The sequence below is a fragment of the Aplidium turbinatum genome, chromosome 11 (genome assembly GCF_918807975.1).
Source record: "Aplidium turbinatum chromosome 11, kaAplTurb1.1, whole genome shotgun sequence".
Classification (NCBI taxonomy): Eukaryota; Metazoa; Chordata; class Ascidiacea; order Aplousobranchia; family Polyclinidae; genus Aplidium; species Aplidium turbinatum.
In genome coordinates this window covers 1,835,112-1,856,985 of record NC_137482.1, presented here as the reverse complement: position 1 = coordinate 1,856,985, position 21,874 = coordinate 1,835,112, and the positions used below count along the sequence as shown (strand labels likewise).

At 37.9% G+C, this 21,874-nt stretch overlaps 1 protein-coding gene across 1 annotated transcript; it reads right to left on the bottom strand.

The window, feature by feature from the left end:
- Positions 1 to 143: 143 nt before the first annotated feature.
- On the bottom strand, positions 144 to 21,512 carry LOC145779608 (transmembrane protein 144-like). The gene is made up of 11 exons (XM_082591243.1): positions 21,437 to 21,512; positions 16,847 to 16,969; positions 16,206 to 16,307; positions 15,446 to 15,550; positions 13,895 to 14,012; positions 13,453 to 13,533; positions 10,584 to 10,671; positions 6,638 to 6,720; positions 4,367 to 4,464; positions 3,465 to 3,736; positions 144 to 2,468 (listed from the first exon to the last, which is right to left on the bottom strand). Exons 1-11 carry the CDS (start codon positions 21,492 to 21,494, stop codon positions 2,385 to 2,387), a joined length of 1,212 nt encoding a protein of 403 aa, XP_082447369.1. The 5' UTR covers positions 21,495 to 21,512; the 3' UTR covers positions 144 to 2,384.
- Between the last annotated feature and the right edge of the window lie 362 nt (positions 21,513 to 21,874).

Sequence of the window (21,874 nt, the reverse complement as noted above, 5' to 3'; positions counted from 1 at the left end):
CTTTTTCACTACGAATTCAGCACAAAAAACTACCATTCCGTACTCGAAAGCGTTACGTAACGTTTTGCTTGAACCCCCTCCCCACGGATGTGACGCTAACGTAACGCTTTGCATAAACCCCCCCCCCTCCCCTCGAAGGCGTTACGTAATATTTGAACGTTCCCTAAGTGTGTATCAAAGCATACCACAGTAAACAAAACAATGTTGCATGATTGTTGAAAGACGTTGCATGAATGTAGTTCAAGTGTTTTATAAACTAAAGCTTCGAAGTAGCAATGGGCATCATCACCTTAAAAGTACAAACAGAGTTGATAAAAGCCTATAGGCTACAAATATAAACGAATAATTTAGTGGCGTACTGTGACCATTTTTGGGGTGTTCACTTTTTTTTCCGCAGGCTACTAGGTTTACTACATAGCCTACCTACTAGATTTACAGTTTGCTCAATTGCTGTTCAGATTAGGCCTATGTACACATAAAGCGTGTTTGTGCCTTTCTTGAAAGTTTTAACACCCAAAAACTGGTTAACCATAGCCAACGCCACATAAGTCTAATAAATTGAAAGATTCCAACCACAATTACAACTAAATCGTGTTGCTTTTTTTCTGGGAGCCTATTTCCTTAAGCTCATAAATTCTGAACGCACATAGTTATAAAAAGAGAGTGCTTCGTGCAAGTACTCATTGATGGGGCAAAAGTTTGAACTCAATCGTTGAGGAATGTTAAAGCCTTGGTAGACCGATTCAATGCTGGGCGCAGCCTCGTAAAACCCTCAGCTGGTAATAAAAAGGGTTTAAAATGCGAAACGCTTCACTACAAGGACGTCGATTGAAGACAAAATTTCACGCTGTGCAAATACTGACCGTGCTTGCAACAAGTCAATGAGTCATTATCAACCCACACGACAAAGACAAGACCCGATTTCTGCCGCAGAGTGTGCAAAAAGCAAAACCTTTACAAAATTACAGTATATTTTGTAGGGTAGAAGTGAGCATCAGTGTGAGAGGCATGATGGTCAAGCAATTTTTCAGCCAGTAAATAAGTTCTTTCTCACATGTATTTAATATCCGTAGACGTAGAATCAAAGTAACAAAAGGTCAAATTTACTCCAGTTGAATGGAACAATTAAGTTTGTAGCCTAATTTATAGGGATGAGTTTTTGGAGAGATTCGTAGCCTACAAAGTTTAGTACATTACCATGCTAGGTGAGGGGAATATGAATACATTAGCCATTGGTTTAATTTCCTACGAATTACTAGAAATATGCTCAATACAAGTAAACGAACGGCACTTTCAGAGAAACTGAACTTACGGCCCAACAAACGTTTTGAAAAACTATTTCCGATGTAGTAGGCTACCAAATGTATTTTTCTGCTTTTTGGGTGACAATAAATAAATAGAAAACATGTATTATTGACATTATTCACGAATATGTGTTACAACAAACAAATACAGACACGCAGAACTAAGACAAATTCTTCAAACAAAAACATTATCGATCACTTTCATAGCAAAACAAATTGGGTAGTTGATATTGTGTAGCACGCATCAAGGGACTGCCAGTGGCGGATCCAGGGGGGCGATTGTCCCCTTAAACACAGTAAAGTAACTTTATTCACGGTGTACTTGCAAGGTCGGATTAATGCAGATCTTTCTACACATCATTGTGTATTGATAAAATCGCCCCCGTAAAGCTACTCGTTAGATCCACCCCTGGGAACTCCTTAAATATCAAGGAACCACTGACGTTCCAGAAAAAAGTTGTCTGAGCTGTGGTTTGGTGTAAGATGAAGGTTAGCAAAGAAAAGGAACAAAGTTGTGTGATATGAATGTGATACATGAATCTTGAATAGCTTACAAGTTTTCAAATCAAATTCTTTCAAAAGTTCTCTTTAAACATTGCGTCGTTTTAGACACCACTGCGTGGGGAACAGTTGAATAACTTTAGTTAATAACTTTAGCACTTCCTTTCATGAAAGGTTTTAGCGCGATAACGGAATATAGCATACGCGGTTGTGGATGAAAGATTCAACTAATATTCTGATAACTTAAGTGAAACGTTTATCTGAAACATTTTTAGCTAGTTGACCATGCAACATGTAGCAAACTTGGCCTACGATACGTTTAATGGCCGAAGTTTCAACAGAAGAATACAAAAAAAAACAATAAAAGAAGGTTTAATTAGAGGTATATTGTAGAATGTAGATTGTAGAGTATCAAAACACAGCTTCAATATTAGTTTCTTTAATTAAATCTTTGCGATAGATCCAGAGGTTCATGTTAACTTTGCAGCAAACCCAATAAGTAACATCCGATGTATTCATATTGCTGGCCGGTTCGAAGAAGTATGAAATGATTTTCCTGGAAGCCTCTTTCAGCTTCTATCACGCCTTGGAAAGTCCCGCCAAAACCGCTCCAGCGATCGTGAACGCGAAAGCGACTAACATCACCGCGTAGTTGCGGCAGCCCTGCAAAACGTGTGTTATATCTTAAAGCAAGTTTGGAGGCAAAAGAAAAACAGAGGTTGGTAAATTGCTGAACTAAATAACAATGCCAAAAGTGAAAAAGACTTTTTCATGACCATCAGAGATAAGCTGAGCCCATTAGCACAGCAAGCATGTTGCGTTTCAATAACCATATGACCGTGATATCCAACCCTACACGTCAGATTTCCTATTACAAAGTCATGTAGTGCATATCAGGTAATCATCCGTAGAAAGCTAGATGTGAACAGCTGATTTAGTAATCGGGCTTCCATTGTGAAATACTGATGTGGTAGGCGGCATGGACCGGCGGTACCTCACCGCACAAACAACTATCCGTACGCGTTTCAAACCCTTCACACCACCTGCCACATTGCTATTGATTACGAGAAGATACGGTATATACGTCAGTAATGATGTCATATCATATGCATGATGTAATAGAAACCTGATGCAGGGTTGCATTCAGCATTCTTTTCGTGGTATTGGTACCAAATATGGTGCACAAACACACCATTATGAATACACAATACCACAATTATGTGCAATAATTAAAAACGACAACAGTGTCCAATGCCAAGCAGAGCACATTGAACACACATAAACAGTGGTTGCAACCTTCAAGTAACTCATCGTTGCTGTCTCCACAAGCAATTAACGTTTGTTAGGAATGCCACTGGTGATGCGTTGATGGAACATTTGAGATACAGGCGCGTTTAAATAGTTGAAAAAATTTCTACAAGCCCATCATTCCATTCTCGAAAGAAATCTTTCATCAAATGGCTTATGCGCCTTTGTTACTATGGCCAACTATGGCCTTTGTTGCTATTACTATGGACTCGACGCTTTTGAATAGAAGCGTTAAGTCAGCATTGAAATATAACTCAACAATAAATGAAATTGAGGTAAAATGTTTACAGCGATGTTTCGTTGTATTCTCAAGAATCCAGGGATCTGAATGCTTCAAATAATGTGACTCACCTTGACCTCATGAAAGAGGAACACCCCCCACATTGTGGCCACAATGCCAGGGCCTGTGGTGATGATGGGGAAGCTGACGGCCTCGCTCAGGTAGTTGTTGGCAATAAACCACCCGATGTCTGCAGTGGCCCACATCGCCCCTGATATGAAGGCAGGAAGGACGGCGGATGGATACACGGATGGTTTGTTACGTTTCATGACGCAATAGATGGCGAAGTAGACGGTACTCGTTACCAATATCCCGGTGAAGTGAGCAAACACGTAGTCAACGTCTGCAAGAAGTTAACTTTCCAATTATTTCTACAACGTTTCATGTCTATACATTCAAATGGGTAAAGCACGAAGGAAAGTGTCCGTTATGACGCAGCCTGACGTCACAGAATGGCGATGCCGGTTTAAAACCGTTGTCGAAGGATGAAAAAATCCCGGCAGATAGCACTGGAAACAAATAAAGGTAATGTAACACGAAAACTGCTTGCGTCTTAACGAAAGTTAACGCGACTATTTATGGCAGACACACTGTTCTTTGATAAGTGGCGCTTAGGTTTTTAAACAGGTTTCTTAAATTTGCCAACTTAAAATTGATACGCGTCAAGTCGCCAATGAGCTATCAGTTCCGAACGCCATACATTATTGTGTATCATGGTGATGTACTGAGGCGAGTAACAAAACTACGTAGGCCACATGTCTAATGAGTCATGCTGGCACAGCGAGATATATTGAGCTGCATCCATTGTAGGTCATGAGTTCATAATGCGGACAGTGTTAGCACAGGCAAGAATAAGTTATGCTGCTGTTCAAGAGTGCTGCAATAAAGATTGGTAAAATGTTCTATACAGACCATAAGGTCAGTTGTAACCACAGGGATGACATCATCAATAACTCTGCTCCAGATCACTCACCTTTTTGTGAGGCTCCAGGGTAATTGTTCTTGACGTGAATGACCGGGGCGAACGACACCCCATAGAAGATACCGGAGATGACAGACAATGACAATCCGCTGCGAACAGAAACATCGATTAAACTTTAACAAGTTTCCAAAAGTCCAACTTTCCTAACGTTAGCAAAGTTTATTTTCCAACACCACATTCAACAAAGGCTGCGTGTCCCTCGACAATTGCTGCACAACAAAAGTAGAGGGATTGCACTGCGAAAGTGCGGATGAGCCATTCGGAAAAAACATTCGGCATTATTCTAACCTTTACGGGCGACAACGCTTATTCTACGTAATATCAAGCTGATTATCTTGTTTTAATTCTTTTTTTCATGACTTCCATAATGATTATTACGTCTCTAAAAGTACTCTAGCCAGGCACAACCAAGCAGTTCAGTTGAAAGAACAGGAGCAAAGCTCAGATGGTAAGTTCGATTCTCACAGCGTGTCCAATATTTTTATAGCAAGTTACATTGTTGTGCAAGGTCATTCCCATAGCTCTTTCCTAAGAAACAACACTTGGCAAACGCTATATGTTCTCACTTGCTAATAAGGCGTGTCAATTTCGTCCTTTTCGTATTCTGCAGCACATTGGTTGTGTAGGCAGACAACGCATATACATAAACTACAAATTTTACATTTCAAGTGTGCCAAGGGTGTTGACTAACTATCACAAGCTGTTGTAAGTGATGACCTGCATTTATTTAGACGTTTCATAGACAACAAACAACTGGCTTCTGCAAGGAGCTAGGTCTGTTGATGATCAATCACCTGTGTGGCACAAAACCATGTTGCTGTCAACAATTCAAGATGATAATTGAGCTTCACAAACTGGAGACGAAACTTAGTCAAAGTTTGAAGAAATACAAGAAATGAAGGATACTCTATTATACAGCCATCAAGTATCATCCAGAATTTAAAACTTTATGTGATGATATTTGCCCTTCGTTTTTATAGATGGCCAACAAACCTGAAACAGCTTTTAACATATAGTAGGCGCGTATAGATTTCAAGGGTAAATGGTGCGATTGATCCGTGCGGTGAAACTTCTGTTGCAAAATAGACACGAATAGGATGGTTGGCTGATGTTCGTTCTCGCCTTGCACTGTTTTAAATATTTCATGTGGTGCGTTGGTGTAAAGCTTAAACTACATCCACTCCACATTGTCACATGCGGGATGCAGAGTCCCGAGTATGACGCGCATCGTGCAAACTTAAAACGCTGTGACGCAATAGCTCAGCTGCGTTGTGAGTGCACAATGGCATCGGTGAGAATGTGACGATTTCCGTGATGTAATCTATTGGCACATCACTCTGCATTGTGCAGGTTGGTAGGCGTGATAACCGTCCCCATTTCGTGTGAACAAGCGTACTTCAGTGTTCTTTATTTACCCAGTAGTGGCAGCTAAGTGGAGCTACGAGCTAAAAAAATCACTGGGCTAGCGTTGGTGTATGGTATAAAACGTTTTTTGCCGGTTAAGACATCATCGTTAGCAAAGAAAAATAATCCATTCATTGGAATAAAAACTGATATACTCAATAATAAACGTGAGATGGGAATACAGCTGGCCAAAACCTTGAAGTTGGAATGCAGCTCTGCAAAGCCCAATTTCAAAAATACATTTGTTCTGCTTGAAGCATGCTGAGGTGCCCACTGCTCAAACCAATGAGAGACGACGAATCAATTTTCTACTCCGATGCTATTTGTGGCAATGGAAACTCAACCATCCGCTCCACTGGCGAATGGTAAACCATCCCAACAAACATCCGCTTCTCTGAACCTCATTTCACCGCAAACTTTGTCCCACTTGGCAAAAACTTCACAGGTCATGAACATTTCAGTCATGAGACCTCAACCTAGTGAGTCCATTGTCCATCTTGCTGACAGCAGTGATTCTTTCGCAATTTCTCGGGTTGTACCATTACCACTCAATCTCTGTGGTAACGGTTGCACACCCCACCAGGGCCACCATAACAGCTGAACACAAATCGTAGTTTGTACGCATCACAACACCACTGATATTTTATTAAATTCAAATGGCTACTTTCCTTTTTGCTAATTTTGATTTTAAACTGACAACCTCCTGGACTTGCGTCAGTGCCCGAGAAAGCAAAATCCGCTATTTTTACATTGATTCAACGTCTGCGGTATGGGTGGTTCTAAACCTGTACGAGTTTGCGGAATTGCATTGCACGTTAAGAAAGTTAGGACAAGTTGAAAAGAAACACTGCAACTCACATAATCCTTCTCTTTGTGGCTGACAATTTATTCTCCCAAGGAATGTCTTCGTCGTTCATGGCTTCATAGGGCGTGCGGTAATCCTGGAAATAGTGATTTCATTTTCTAAAATATTCAATACACATCGACAATAACATTATGTGTTTCTCGGCAGCCGATTGTAGCAAGAATTGACAGCGATAGACATCATGTTTACAGCAAATTCTTACTACAATCGGTTGCTGAGATACACATAGTTAATTGGATGGTTTAAATGGCTCGTATGGAAGCTACACCGATATGGTTGGCAAATCGCAATTGCTCGTTATACCACTGAGTACTCAGCCTTGTGGTGATAGCTGGAAGAACGTTTCTGTTTTATTGTTTTTCAAACGTTTGAGTTTTTTATTGAATTATTATTTTCGATATGTACATAATATTAATGGCTTGTATAAAAAGGTTTTGAAGTTTTGCTTTTGTAGAGCTGGAATTGTTGCGGTACCATTGTTTCTCTTTAGATTAAACCCCAGCAGTTCACATTAGCAACTTCCTCATAGAAAGTGAATTGAGGTATGCCACAAAATAAACGTATTGTGAATTTACAGTACCCAGTTAGAAACTTTCACAAAATTCCATCATTAACTAAATGACCTCCGACAAAGACAAGACCTTAAAATGTTTATTTTGTATGTTATTCGCTCTGATGGTGCGCATTGCCAAAGTGCGCAAAACGTCAGTGAAGCAATAAAACCACTCGTGTGTTACTGCTTTTTACTTTGGAATGTATCAGATGAACGTTGCAACTATCGCCAGAAAAAACTCAAACGATTGAATAAGGAAGACCTCAAACGCTCTACACACGTGACTCAACTAATATGCACAATAATGGGGACATTGGCGGAGAAACCTAAAGGAAGTAGTTTTGAATGTTTTGATTATGACCTTTACGAAGCGGAAAAATATCATGGCGCGCAATGTTAGCTTCAAAGTGGCCGCCTAGTGATGGAACGAATGTGCTGCTGGAATTGCTACGAGCCAGGTTGTTTGCTATTCCGCTTGGAAGTAGCCGGTGAAAATATTTCAAACTGTACAAGCCATGCAATAGTCTTGTTTCAATAACGGTGGTTGATCGAGAAAACCCTCGCCATCACGGCAAAGTGAACAAAATGACAGCCCAAACTTGGAGAGGGACTTACGTTGAGATAAACGATTGTTATCACAAGAAAAAGCACGCCTCTCAGATGCAACTGTGGTAATCATGAAGAGAATAGCAAACATTGTTACGCAATAAAGCTTATTGCCCTGCATAGTTGAGAATAACCATGAGCATCACAAACAGTGGTGGCATTGTTATTTTCAATTTGTTACAGATTTTATCGCCCACGCACAAGCGGATGGAATCCCAAGCAACTGCCCTGCAACAATGCACACGGAACGACCTATCCGATTTCATCATTACAGCTTTTTTTGTATTGCTGTAACAAGGAACCTATAAAACGATGGCAGTGCTCTGTGAAAAAGTTTGGGCCTGTTTTGTTTGCAGTCGCCATTTATTGGTAAAGAAATGTTAAGTTTACTTTAGGGTCTTATGGCTCACGAGTAGAGATGTAAATGCAAAAAAAACGAACCGTTTTTTTTTAAAAAAAACGTGTTTTTTTTCAAAAAAAACTTGAGCCAAAAAAAACACTCGTTTTTTTGTTTTTTTTGTTTTTTTTCATATTTTTCTGAAAAAGTTGCAATTTTTTTGCAATTTACAGCTTAGTTTTATTATAGTGCTCTTGAAAAACATTAAATTACTAAAAATAGTTTTATTGGTGTGCTGAAATTCCTAAGTGTTTGTGTTTGGCAGCATATGTTCTTGCATAGTCCTATGAGGACCTATGTTGTTTCGCTTTCTTCTTCATTCTCTGGCATGTTTGTGGCAGTAGACCTGACAAACATTGAATTAATGAAATTTGATACATGACATAATGTAGATGAGTTAATTTCTTTTTCCTTTTATGGAAGTTAGCCTATGATGTTAGTATACTGTGGTACTGGTTATTCTTGTACACACTCAATGGGTTGACGAAATTTTGACAAAACAAGGTGGCAGTATTCAGTACACACATTTACCTTGTTTGTGGACGTGGTAATTTACTAATGCAAGCTATTGCCAATAGCTTGTTTAAACATGTTTTGTAACTGATAGCTTGCCAACGATGTATATGCTTTATAAATGTTGAAACAGAAGTATTCTTTTCGTGTGTTGTAAGATCTTGGATTGGACACTTCGTCATTGATGCTTCTTGCAGATTATTTGGGACATATAATGCAAGAGACCTTATCACTGATATTTTTAGCTGTCAAAAGTTAGTGCATTTGTCAGAAAAGGTTTAGGTTAATGTTCCTTTCAAATGCCCACCACCCATGTTGACTATTGCTAGTAACTACCATTCTACCAACCTTGAATGAAGAAATTTTTCCTTTAAAGTGGAGTTTTTCAGCACTGCTCAGTGCTCAGTGTTCACATAGTGAATAAATGCTTTATAATGCTTTTCCTGACAAGAATAAAGTTTTACCCATATTCCCACAATGCAGGATAAAGATACAAAACAAACATCAAAGATGAAAACTTATTTTATTTGAGAACTAGGCCTACTGTTTTTTGAGATAAAAAGAAATTGACCTCTTGTCGTTACGCACCAATAAAACCATGATGCAAACTTTAATTTTTTTTATTGGGCAGAGGAAAGATTGACGAAAAGTTAGGCAAAAACAAAAAAAGTGCTAAAGTCTCAAAGTTCTGCAAACTAGTTCAAATTGGATGGATTAAGTGCAACCAATAACCATACTTCTTTTAAACATGTCTATGACAGCACAATGGTGTGATTAAGGGAAAACAAACATGACTATGACGTCACAAAGGATTATTGAATCTCTTCAGGGAAAATAAAAAAACATCAAAACGTTTCCATCTTTCACTACATTTAAATGTGATTTGGGCTAAAAGTTGGGACTTTAGCACTACACTGCTTTTGCCAAACTTGTCATCAATCTTTCTTCTACCCAATTATTTTTTTTTTTAATTTACGCACCATGGTTTTATTGGTGCGTAACGACAAGAGGTTAATTTCTTTTTAGCTCAAAAAGTAGTAGCCAAAACTTGTTTTAATATTCATAAACAGATAGCCCACCCCATAAAACATGGGGGTAGAGCTAAAACTTATGTAAATATGTTGAGCGGTTCTTGAGATATGGCCGTTTTTCTATTGCTCCTTATCTATAAAGCCACTTAGTGGCTAAGGTTATTTCACTTATAACTCGAGAACCGCTTGTGTGATTTTCATCACGTTTGCACCAAATGCACATCAACTGGAACAATCTCTTGACGTTGTACTGGTAATGGTGTGGTGTGCTGGTGAAAAGTGCCTTTGTGAAGTAGAGAAACAGGACCCTGACCACCTGGTCCTAACGTAACATGTCCATTAACCAAAATCCCAGGTGGCTTCGAAACTGTACACGAGTGTGGTACTGCATTTAACAACTGGCTGAACCAAATTACAGACAATACTTGAGATGTGCCAACCATAGGACACTGTGTTACTATTTGAGACGATGAGAAACCTTTATGGCTCGTGTGTTGAGACTTGAGAGACATGTTGTCTCATTTGAAAGATGTTATACGAGTTATGAGACTATTTTTTTGTTGAAAGAGACGCTATTGCAATGAGTTTACCCTAATTGCTGCATATTGTGACATTTAATAAAAAAATAGGTAAAAAAAACAAAAAAAACGAATAAAAAACAAAAAAAACGATAAAAAACAAAAAAAACGAGCTCGTTTTTTTTTAAAACAAAAAAAACCGTTTTTTTACATCTCTACTCACGAGTCAATAAAGCCAAGTTTCCTATGCCACTGTTCCACTTTCCCACTGAGCCAGCGCCCAGTTACCCTATTGGTGCATTATTACTGGAGATTACTTACGTCACTTAGCAACGGAGGCTCGTCATCATCATCGTCCAATCGGATTGCTTGGTTCGGCTGCGACTTGACAAACATCCATGTGAAGGCGCTACAAAACAATTGTGACGTCACAAACGTGCATGCGCTGATTTAGTAATTACTATGATTTTCTATTTGTTGTTTTTTTATTTCAAAATTGATAACTCTATCAACCAGCATTGAAAAAAATACTATGCGGATAGAAAGAAACGTAGCCCACTAATTAAAAATCCAACTAACTCCAGAATAAAAATATTAACTTCGCAAGATATCAACTTCAGGCACGTTTTAAACCAGAGGTGACGAACCTGCGGCCCGTCAAAGAATTTTGTGCGGCCCGCAAAACATTTTGACAATCTCTCATGCATTAAAGACAATAGACATCTCAAAGCTGTTACCACTAAAATCCCACTAAGCAAAAAAATTCAATGCTTTAATGTTATTTTTTAATATTTTATGCTTCAATTAGATAGCTTCAGCTGTATGATTCGCATGGGCTTTTGTTTGTTGTTTGAAAAAGAAATTTCATTAACTGATTTGTTGTTTCGGAGCATAATGGCCGAAGCATTTAGTCAACTTGAGCAAAAAGGATAGAGCCAAAAAAAAGATTCCATACTCATATGAAAGCAAACGCTTCGAAAAATATAATGTCTTCATTATCAGTGCAAGTAGCCTACTGTTGCTCTATCATTTTTGGTTAAGTTAATCTGTTTTTATTTTTTACTGTTGTATGTTTCGATTCTGGTTAAGACAATTTCACCTGTGTGGGTTTTATTACTTTCATCTGCCGTTTGTTACTTTTCATGAATATTATCTTGAGTCGCTTTTAAAAGATTTCATAGTTGGTTACGATTAAAAAGTTGTGTGGCCCGAAAACTCATGTGTAATTGACAAAGTGGCCCGCGACCGCAAAAAGGTTCGTCACCCCTGTTTTAAACCTCTCAAGGTTTTGCCACCTTTTCCCGTTCATTAACGTGCTGGTAGGTCTATATCGATTTTTGTAGTTAGTATCTTTTTCGTCCTGGACGCGTTAATGACGAAAAATAAAATGATTGATTGATGATTGAAGCGATGTTCCTGTAATTTCCATACTAGTTCAAAGACAGCCACATTTGGTTGAAATAAGCTGATTTAAAAATGATCTTTTAATTAGCTACTGGCTTAGAAATTATTTGCTCAATCTCTCAACAATGTTAGCATAACACTCAAATTAAATGACAAATATTGTCCTGAAGCTATGACGAAAGGGAAAGAAACAAAACAGAATTTCTTTAGAAACCAGAAAGCAAATTGAAGGAGTAAAAGAAAGTTTTCACTTGCAGGTTCTAACATGTTCATGATTATCTAAAGATAGGCATCTGTGGGTAGCTATGACATCAGCAATGGTAAAATGAAACAACTCAGACGCAAATGGCAATATAACCGGTTTTGCCTCGGCAATAACAAAGTACCAGCACATGACAGAAACGTGCGATCAAACAATGGAAGGCTTCCCTCTGACGACAGCCAGCCTTGTCAACAAAGTTAAGTTACTTATACCAGGAGGAGATTTGAAGTGAAATGTTGATTTGTGAAGTATTTGTAGTGTGATGGTGCAAGCAAGCAGTTGATATTATATAACTTACAAAACCATGTAATACAACAATGGAGGATTGAACAAATGTACTTCAGTAGGGATTCTTCCACATTACGGAGATACATTTCACAACACCAAACTACTTTTATAGTTCGGTAAATAATAAACAAATGGAAAAATAAACACCAAATCTAAAAAAATATATATTTGCAACAACTGAATTAGCAAATCTTTTCACTGCACAATGAGAGTAATTGCAAAGTGATCTTTTTTATGAAGCGTTTCCGTAATAAACTAAATTTCAAGAATAGAACTAGAAAACCACAACCCAGTGAAATCCAACTCTCCCAGGCAACCAATTATATAGATGCTTTAACATTGATGCAACGTTTTCAGACGTTGAATCAATGAAAAAAGAATTGACTTTCTGTCTGAGATTCAAGCAATATGACGTCATCATTAACAATTGAAATGTGACAACATGTCACTCATTGTTTGTTGAGTTGAAAGAAATGTGCAGTGACATTTCAATTCGTTCGCAACTATCATGAGTTGGCAGGTTTTTAATCAGCAAAAAATACTTAAAAGAATATTTAATTATCCGCATCCTCCATCACAAATAAGAATAAGGTGGCAAAGCGCCAGTTTGTTCACTCTGGCATACATGATTCCAAAGTTGCGTTTGCGAACTTTCACAGCCTCAGCTAACACAGGACTACCATATTTCATTGTACATTGATTGTTTTTAGTCCGTTAAACCAGTGGCTCATAAACGTTTGTAGTCAAGAATCCTTTTCAAAGAAATGCCAAGCCTGCTGATTTAAGCTTTTCAGAATGACCCTGAGTAAAATGTTGCAATATTCAACGCACAAATACAAGAATTTTAGCCTACTGTTTAAATTTTAGTTTGTCTAGATTTAATGCATTCTTGGATGAAACAAACGCTGATTTAAAGGATGTACTAATAAACGCTTCATCAGATGAGTCAACAGTTTTGTTCAAACGGATTTATGTTGCTATCACATTTATGACGACAAGTATGTAGTTTCCGTGGCTACGAACGATCAGTTGAAGAGATGCGATGACGTATAGTTGAATTCGCCTAATTCGTCACCTTTTCGCCAGTTCGCCTTATTCGTCACATTTTTGTCGGTCAGAGCAGAAGTCGCTATAGTTGTGATATGTTTGCATAATTTGCCAAATCCGTCACTTTCTTCTAACCTCCTTAAGGAGACGAAGTAGGCGCATTCTACTGAACCACAAACTGTCTCTCACCTGGCCACGGCAAAGCCAATTGAGATGTAGTTCAGTGTCGTGTTGTGGGGGATCTCTGGCTTCAGGCCAAACCAACCAAACCTAAACAAATGGAACAATTCAAACCGGATAGCAATATCCTTACGTGACCAAGAGTTAACAATATTGCTATCCACTAATTAAATGCTTAGAACTTTGAAATAGACTTCAGTGATGTAATGTTTCGGATTGGGCATATTTCTCTCAAATGCAACAAACATGTCCAACTTAAGAACAAATTTCCAAGTACCAGTACAAACAATCAATCCAAGCAGGTCGTCAAGCTGCAATGATTAGGCTTACAAATTCATTATTATAAGCGTTTGTTATTGTTATATTAATTTTTATCTTGTGATAAAAACACGCGCAGTTATTGCAATCGCAAGCCAACGGTAAGTGACGAGTATCAACTACAACACCACACCTTCCGCTTGCCCAGCCAGATATCAGGTTGAACGAGCCCCAAATGAGCATCCCAAGGCCCAGCCCAATTGTCTTGATGATCGGCACGACACACACGTTGCCAGTAGCCCACAGAAATCCTGGAAAATAAAGAACAACGATAACAGCGTTTAACTTTTCATGTTTTGTTGAATTTTGAAGAAAAAAAAAACAACTTCGTACGTGAACCATAAAAACATAGCGACCTATTATATTACACAAGCATTGCCAACGTGAAAACCAATTATAGGGACTGGAGGCCGATGCAATTTTGATTTGTAAAGCTACGCAAAATGTGCTTTCTCTTTGAAATTACGCATGGCCAGAGTGCATAGGTCGCTTTGCGTAAAAACGTTCAACAGAATTGCACGAGTAATAATATGTGGACATTGCAACATCGCCGAGAGAACTACATCCCAAAGCAAACAGAGGCTTCGTTGGCACACCTTCAGATGTGACGAACAACACTGGTCTACAAAAAAATATTTTTGCTCTGCTGTTTGGACTTTGACAACTGATTTCAGGTAATTTTGGGGTGCTGAATCCGAATCTGAACTCAGATTTTTACTATCATATCAAATTTTTGAGATAATATGATAACAAAAATACTTTATTTTTGCCAAAAGTGAAAGATTTGGCTTTGCGTTTACTACCAAATGCAGTGCTATAACGAAAGGTTAGTGTTAGACAGGCCAAAACAGCTCAATAAAGTTACTGGACAACCATCGCCACAGGCCTGCTTAAATCTTTGTGGTTTCATGCAAAACATTGATGGATGGAGAGAGTCAGTTATACTTTTAGCGTGTTATTACTGTCTTGTTAATAGTGTTGCTTAGAAAACAAATTGGTATCAAAATTGTAGTTTGTGGGTGTATTTCAGATAATTATGCACCTTATGGCCTGGATTTCTGGACATAGCACAATGTGTATGTATGATAAAAGCAACGTCAAATTTTTCAATTTTGACAAAAGTGACAATTTGTTGTTATCATATCTCACAAACCTGATGTGATAGCCAAAATCTGAGGTCAGATTCGGATTCAGCACCCCAAAACTCCTCTAAATCAGTTTTCAAAGTTTATTCAGCAAAAATCGTGTAAACCAGTGCAATGTGCACAAACGCGTCGCCGAGTTAATCACACTGAGCCATGAACTTATGAAGGGCATGTCAGCAGCAACTCGTTGTTATTGTTCAAAAGAAGGTAGAATGATGTAATTAGAAATTAGAAGTGTACTACACTTGTGTAGATCAGTTATTTTCAATGTAAATGTTATTGTAAAATCAGTTATTTTCGTTACTTGGGAAGGGTTAACTTGAGTATGGCCGAAAACGTTCGTAGTTTATAGTTTTATGTTCACTCTAATGTATGATGTTAAATGACGTGTGGTTGCTTGGTTATTTATCTGTCTATGATTAAAGAAAGCCACCTCTCAACCAAAATTGTAGAAATCAATAAATATCGTAAACTTAAGATAAGGCAAAATTAACAACATGTAATCAGAAGATGGCGTTCTCTTTTGTGACAATACCAACCTCCAAGCATTGGCAGTGCATAAAATTTTGGAAAGTTGAGAACCCAGTTGGTGATCCATCCGCCCATCCAAATGGCGACACAAAATACCCATTGAAAGAACATACCTGTGTAGCATAGATAAAGATTGGACTGTGATGCAGCTTTGGGCAATTTACACCCAATTACAACTCAATCTACTCAACAACAAAATGTGCTTTTCAGTCGGTTATCAAAGCATTGTCAGCAATTATCTTTATTTGTCAGCAAATACTATCTATTCTAATACTTTGACGATGAAGCAACAATATTAATAGCAGCCAAGATAACAAGTTAATCACCAAATAAGCATAATACCGTACACTAATCAAACATAGCGGGTAAATGATATCCATAATGGCAAATGACAATGCTTTCAGGCACTAAATAAATAAATTTAAAAATGAACAAGATGTTCGAAGACACATGTATACAGTATTTATACAATGCACTGCGCACTTTAACTTCCAAAAAAAATTATGCAGTTTTATGAAAAGGCCAGTAACAACAAGTACCATATCTATGATAACTTTTATTTTAAATCATTGAAGGATTTTTTTTCAAATTATTGACTTTGCATTATGGCAAGGCAACTGCTGCATTGAGAAATCAGTTTGCTCCCATCAATGTTCAACAAACCGAAATTGGATGATGCTGATACAAAGAAGTTTCACAATGAAAACACAACGGGATGGTGTAAACTATGTGATGACTTCAGCTTGACAAATAACACACAAAATTTACCGTCTCCAGTTTCAAATTTCTTCACAGGAATAAAGTTGCTTCCAAAGAAGACAATAGCAACACCAGCTCCAACATAACCTTGCCAGCTAGACTCTAAACCACCTAGACAAAGATATAATGTCAGCAATTAACTGATGAAATTCTTGGTATGGGACAGAATGCTTCTATGGGAGCTTGATTATAGTGTACCATAGTTCTTTTGCATGCTTACAGAGGCACCGAACCACTGATGCAGAGCCGATCATCAAGATTGACAGAAAGAAGTTTCTGCTTGTTGTTAAAAAGTTGCTGTCTTGAACTTATTTTATCCAATAGGTGCAGCTAAAAGGAAAATTGTCATTGCAAATTGTTGATGCACACTCCGAGAATTGAACCCCCCATGCTTGATCTTGCGGTTTCATTGCTCAGACAGTCAGGCGTTTAACCAACTGAGTTATTCGGACGGAATGACAGTAGCAACATCTGATACATCCATAACATCAATTTTGAATTTGAAATCAAACCGGTTTCAAAATAGTTTCAATTATATCATGATTTTTAAGAATACACTTTCAATTTCGATACACATTTCTACATTTCATAGAACACATCTCTCTCTACATATTTGTAGGACAAAATCTTATTGTTAAAATATGCCATACCAGGTACTATTGTTGTATTTGAAGTATTGGCTGTGGTAGCAGTAGTTGCGACAACTGTGGTATTTGTAGTAGATGTCCTCTGACTGGAAATATACTCTGGTACGAATTTCAGCTTTTGACAACCTATAGAGCAATTCAATTCAATTTCTTTTTCTTTGTCAGAATGCAAAAGAAATGATATTGTGAAAAAGAAATACAGTAACAAAACTAACAAAAGGAAAAGGTGGCAAAACCTTAATGGTTTAAGACGTGCATGAAAAGATCTAATATTGCGGTATGCATAGATAAGTATAGTTAAGCACGGCCACCAAACCTGATACTTTAAAACAAGTATATAGATAAATTAATCAAAAATCAGTTGCCTCCTTGTTCCTGAAACAACTGGAGCGCCAATTCTTGAAGCAATGAAAACACGACTGAACCCAACAACATCACAAAAACAAACTAATACACAAACATACTGTATATTGTAAAGTAAGAGAAAAAGTGGAAAAGAAAGCAGATGCAATAATTAACCTGGTTTTAAATAAATATACATATAGTTAAAAAACTGCTACGGTTTTACATTTTATTTAACAGAACATCATTTCACAATTCAGTGAAAGGCAAATAATGTGATTGACAAAAACTGGTAACCACTTTGACTAGAAACCACTAGAACAGTGGTTCTTAAACTTTTTGAGACACGCCTCCCTTTTACAAATTCTAAAAATTTCGCGCCCCACCTTATGTCAAAATCAAAAAACATTAAACAGAACAGCAATTCATTTCCAGGTAAGATGCATTAACGTGAAGGATGTAACTTTTTAGTGGATACCAAATGTTTAATTTGGGGATTAGTAGCAGATAATACACATCTCAGATCGGCTTCACATCCAAGTTTGTTTCTAGATTTTGTCTTTAGGCTATGTTCACGAGAGTAGAAAAACCATTTTCGCACAAGTAGGCTAAGTGGATGAAAATGAAAGAAGTGTGCGTATAGCCACAGCACCCACACTCTTGTAAATGTGCACATATTTCTTCCAAAACTCTGTCAGTGGCATTGCTTCAAGGTTGTCCCTTGCAGCAGAATTTCATTTCAGCTTCAAGAATTCCTCATGTGAATTGCCAGGAAGAATTTTCTCATTTAAACAAAAGGGATTCCTTGTCATCTGCCATTCTGGATGTTCGGTGTCACTCAAGTCTGGAAAATGGCGTTCAAGTTCTTGTTTCCAAAGTTGAAGGTGGCACTCCACTTTGAACTTAAGCTCGCCCTTCAGTTCAATTTGGTTTATTTCAAGGACAGTATCAAGTTTGGAAAATGAAGCTGCGATTCCTTTTTGAACTCGACGATGCCACAGCCCCAGTTTTGCTATGAAAGCCCGGATGGCATCATATTCTTTGATGCGATTAGTATTCTTGCCTTTCAGGGGCAGATTTAAATTATTAAGGGCTTCGAAAATGTCGAAGCAGGACATTAAGGCGCGAACAAAACGGCGCGAGACAAAAAGGCGCAGAAAAAAGGGCGCAGAGACAAAATGGCGCAGAGGCAAAACGGCGCAGACAAAACGGCGCCAAATCAATGTAACAATTTTTTTTTCTTTTGAAAATACTTAACTCAAGCGCGAAGGTTGATCAATAATAGTTTTGATTCAAACGCGTTGCTCACTTCAAGTTCATTTGGGAAGCACGAATAACATTATTGTAAAGAGAAACTGCTGTGCAATAATATCTAATTTGTGATAATTAAATGAGTTTAACACTCAATGACATTCTTAATTCAAATGCGTTGCTCCTTAAAGAAGTTTAAATGCTTTTGATGTCATCCGTCGGCGACTGGCCTCCAAGGAATGGACACGGACAAATTGTTTCGGCTTGGGAGGGAAGTGTTGGAAAGCATGTCCAAACGTTTAAACCAGAAAACTTTGGAGAATTTTTTTTAAATTGCTGAAAAAAAGTAGCCTACTGTTGTGAAATGCAGTGCGTAATTTCATTTGTGCAGTTTCGTTCAGTTGAGGAACATTGCAAATTAATTAATTTACCAGACAGCGCAAAAAACTTGAAAAAAAAACCTTGGCGATTTCAAAACAACAATGAGTGTGCAGTTGTGCACGGTGTTTTTCTATCTTATCACTATTTTCGTAGGCCACATTCCATTCTCAAAACTACACAGCTGGTAAGGAGCTAAAAATAGCACGCTTGAATCAAAAACTTCAACAGTCAAAGTTCCCGTTGTGACATCACAGAGGTCGGTGAGATGAAAACAAGTCCGATTGCCGCAGTTTGTAGAAAAATGCTTTGATCGTACATGCTCTCCCAGTCAGCAAAGATGGTCTTTTTTACATTGTTTCAATGTCTGCTGACGATAAATCAATGTAAAAAGGACCAGTTTTGCTGGCTGGAACATACATCATAGTGTTAATGTGACACAGAACTAGTAAACTCTTTAAAGTTTAACCAGAATTGTAAACAGTTGTATGCAGTATCAGTTGTAATGTGCGTTGCTGCCTAGTCAGCACAGACACCTTCTCAACAATTACGCCCATTCACAATTACTGCAGAAACGTAGTAAATAAACAATTCCTGATTTCGCTAATCATCGGCAAACCGTTGCAATTTGTACCCAGCTCGAAAAGTAAAAATAAAACCCGTCTGGTTTGCCATAGATTCCGTCCAACTGTGGTATTGATTTGCATCCTATCTTTGACACCCATCTCTCTGAACTGTCACGTGCGCTAATTCTGTACTACAAAGCTATTATCCAGGTAACAATATCCGCCATTATAACTTTGATTCAACGTTGCCAGACTTTGAATCAACATCAATGCAAAATCAATGGAATTGTTAGCTGTGTAAGAATATATTTTTGCAGCTTGTAGCCAAATCTGCCTACATCTCAAGCAAACATTTGTTTTCGATCTTCGTACCTTTCAAAACAAACAATTTTCACGTCTAAGCACTGTGGTCGCACTTTTGCCAGCTGGATAATTACAGAATAAATAGTTTCTTGGCAGTTGATAAGCCGTCACGGTTGTTAGTGTGAGAGACAGAACGCAAAGTGTGATGGGGGAATATTAATCGCGCCGTATTTTGTCTTGAAAATGATGCGACATAATCTTTGAACTTATTGCAAACAAATGTACGCTGTTTCAAATTGCTCCCCGACCAAATGTGGTCTTTACTTCTCGACTGAACTTGACTTCAAATATAAGGAACAACGCATTTGAATTAAGAATGCCATTGAGTGTTATTGAACTCATTTAATTATCACAAATTAGATATTATTGCACAGCAGTTTCTCTTTACAATAATGTTATTTCGTGCTTCCCAAATGAACTTGAAGTGAGCAACGCGTTTGAATCAAAACTATTATTGATCAACCTTCGCGCTTGAGTTAAGTATTTTCAAAAGAAAAAAAAATTGTTACATTGACTTTGGCGCCGTTTTGTCTGCGCCGTTTTGCCTCTGCGCCATTTTGTCTCTGCGCCCTTTTTTCTGCGCCTTTTTGTCTCGCGCCGTTTTGTTCGCGCCTTAATGTCGTGGACCGCGAAAATGTCCACGAGGTAGGCCAAATCGACGATGCCAAATTCCGAAAGACGCTTCTACAACTTCCGCCGACGACGATTGGCGAAAGCACTCGCTACCGGTACTTGCAATCTTCATTTTTTTAAGAGTCTTTCTTGCATTGGAAAAAAGCTAAAAGTTTACTTTGGAGGTCAAGGTGTTTTTTTTTTCAAGATGACGCTGCGAACGAGTTGGTCTCAAACCGTCGTTGCTCAAATTTTAAAAACATATGACATATTGTGGTAGGCCTACAACTTGGTCATTTACTATGACATCTAAAAGCCAAACTTCAGATAACTTTTGTCATTCTTTCTTTTTCCCCACTCATTTTTTGTCAATAGAGCTGATTAATTAAAAATAAACCTATCAAGGATTGCCGGCTATACAGACCACCCCATGGTATGGAAGGCCTAATTTCCATCGATGACGACACCAGGCAGTGGCTAACCAACGGATGCCCTGACATATAGCGACAACACGAGAGAAGAAGAACCTAATTAAATCAATGCTAAAATTAAAAAAATAATTCACGCATGGTACTATAGTAGAATTAGGGATACTGTTGTACTTCTAGCCTCTGTCACTTGTTGGTCAGTCGTTGCCATTATTATTACAACCAAAGCTCGAGGCTGATGTGTCAGAAAGCCGTTGTGTTACGAGAGTTAAGGTGTCGCGCAAAAATTTAGCAACGTCTAAAACATCACAAAGAATGCGAGATGTGACAACAACACGCTCTACAAACACTGTGCCACTGTAACACAAAGTTTCATCTTTAACAATCGACTGTCCAGCGTAGTTGTGAAGACATGTTTAGTCATAATTCATGCAGAGTTTTTCAATTTCTTGCGCCCCCTTGTGAGCCTCATACGCCCCCCAAGGGGGGCGTGCCCCCCAGTTTAAGAACCACTGCACTAGAAAATCACATGTACCGTACAGATAAAAAGGAAGTAAAATTATCATAATGTAAATATTTTCCACACAGTTTCAAAATCTATTGAAGAAGATAAGAAATTATTAACACTTATTTTTATCTAAGTCCAGGCTTACCAATTGATGTCATCACAATATACAAAACAGTAAAAAACAACCATGATTTTAGTGCCATTTTTATTGAACTATTAACAAGTCTGCAAAAAGTATGTCATTGTAAAAAATGGTAGTATTTTAAATTAGACTAATTTTCATTATTTTCTATTGCTAAACAGCCTATACAATACTAACTTTATGTACGGTAACCTTATTCTGGTAACAATACTAAAGCAATCAATACCGTACTTATTGCCTAATCTATAGATGCTCCGTAAATATGATGAGTCTTGTAAGCATTATGCTCCCCACTATATACATTGTAAAAGACCACATTTCAGAATACAGGGCCTTAAATTTGACATTTGGCTCATCTTTGGTTGCATTTGTGTTTGTTCTGCAGTTGTTTGTCATTAAAATCAACGCTTACTTAGTTTTTGCCTCAGATACCTTTAATTT

Excerpts from the sequence above, each read along its gene's own strand:
- LOC145779608 (XM_082591243.1), bottom strand. The coding sequence starts at position 21,494 with ATGGCACTAAAATCATGGTTGTTTTTTACTGTTTTGTATATTGTGATG. Across the intron at positions 16,308-16,846 it reads AAATACAACAATAGTACCTG|GTGGTTTAGAGTCTAGCTGG; the intron begins GTATGGCATATT and ends ATCTTTGTCTAG. Across the intron at positions 10,672-13,452 it reads ATTGGCTTTGCCGTGGCCAG|CGCCTTCACATGGATGTTTG; the intron begins GTGAGAGACAGT and ends ATTGTTTTGTAG.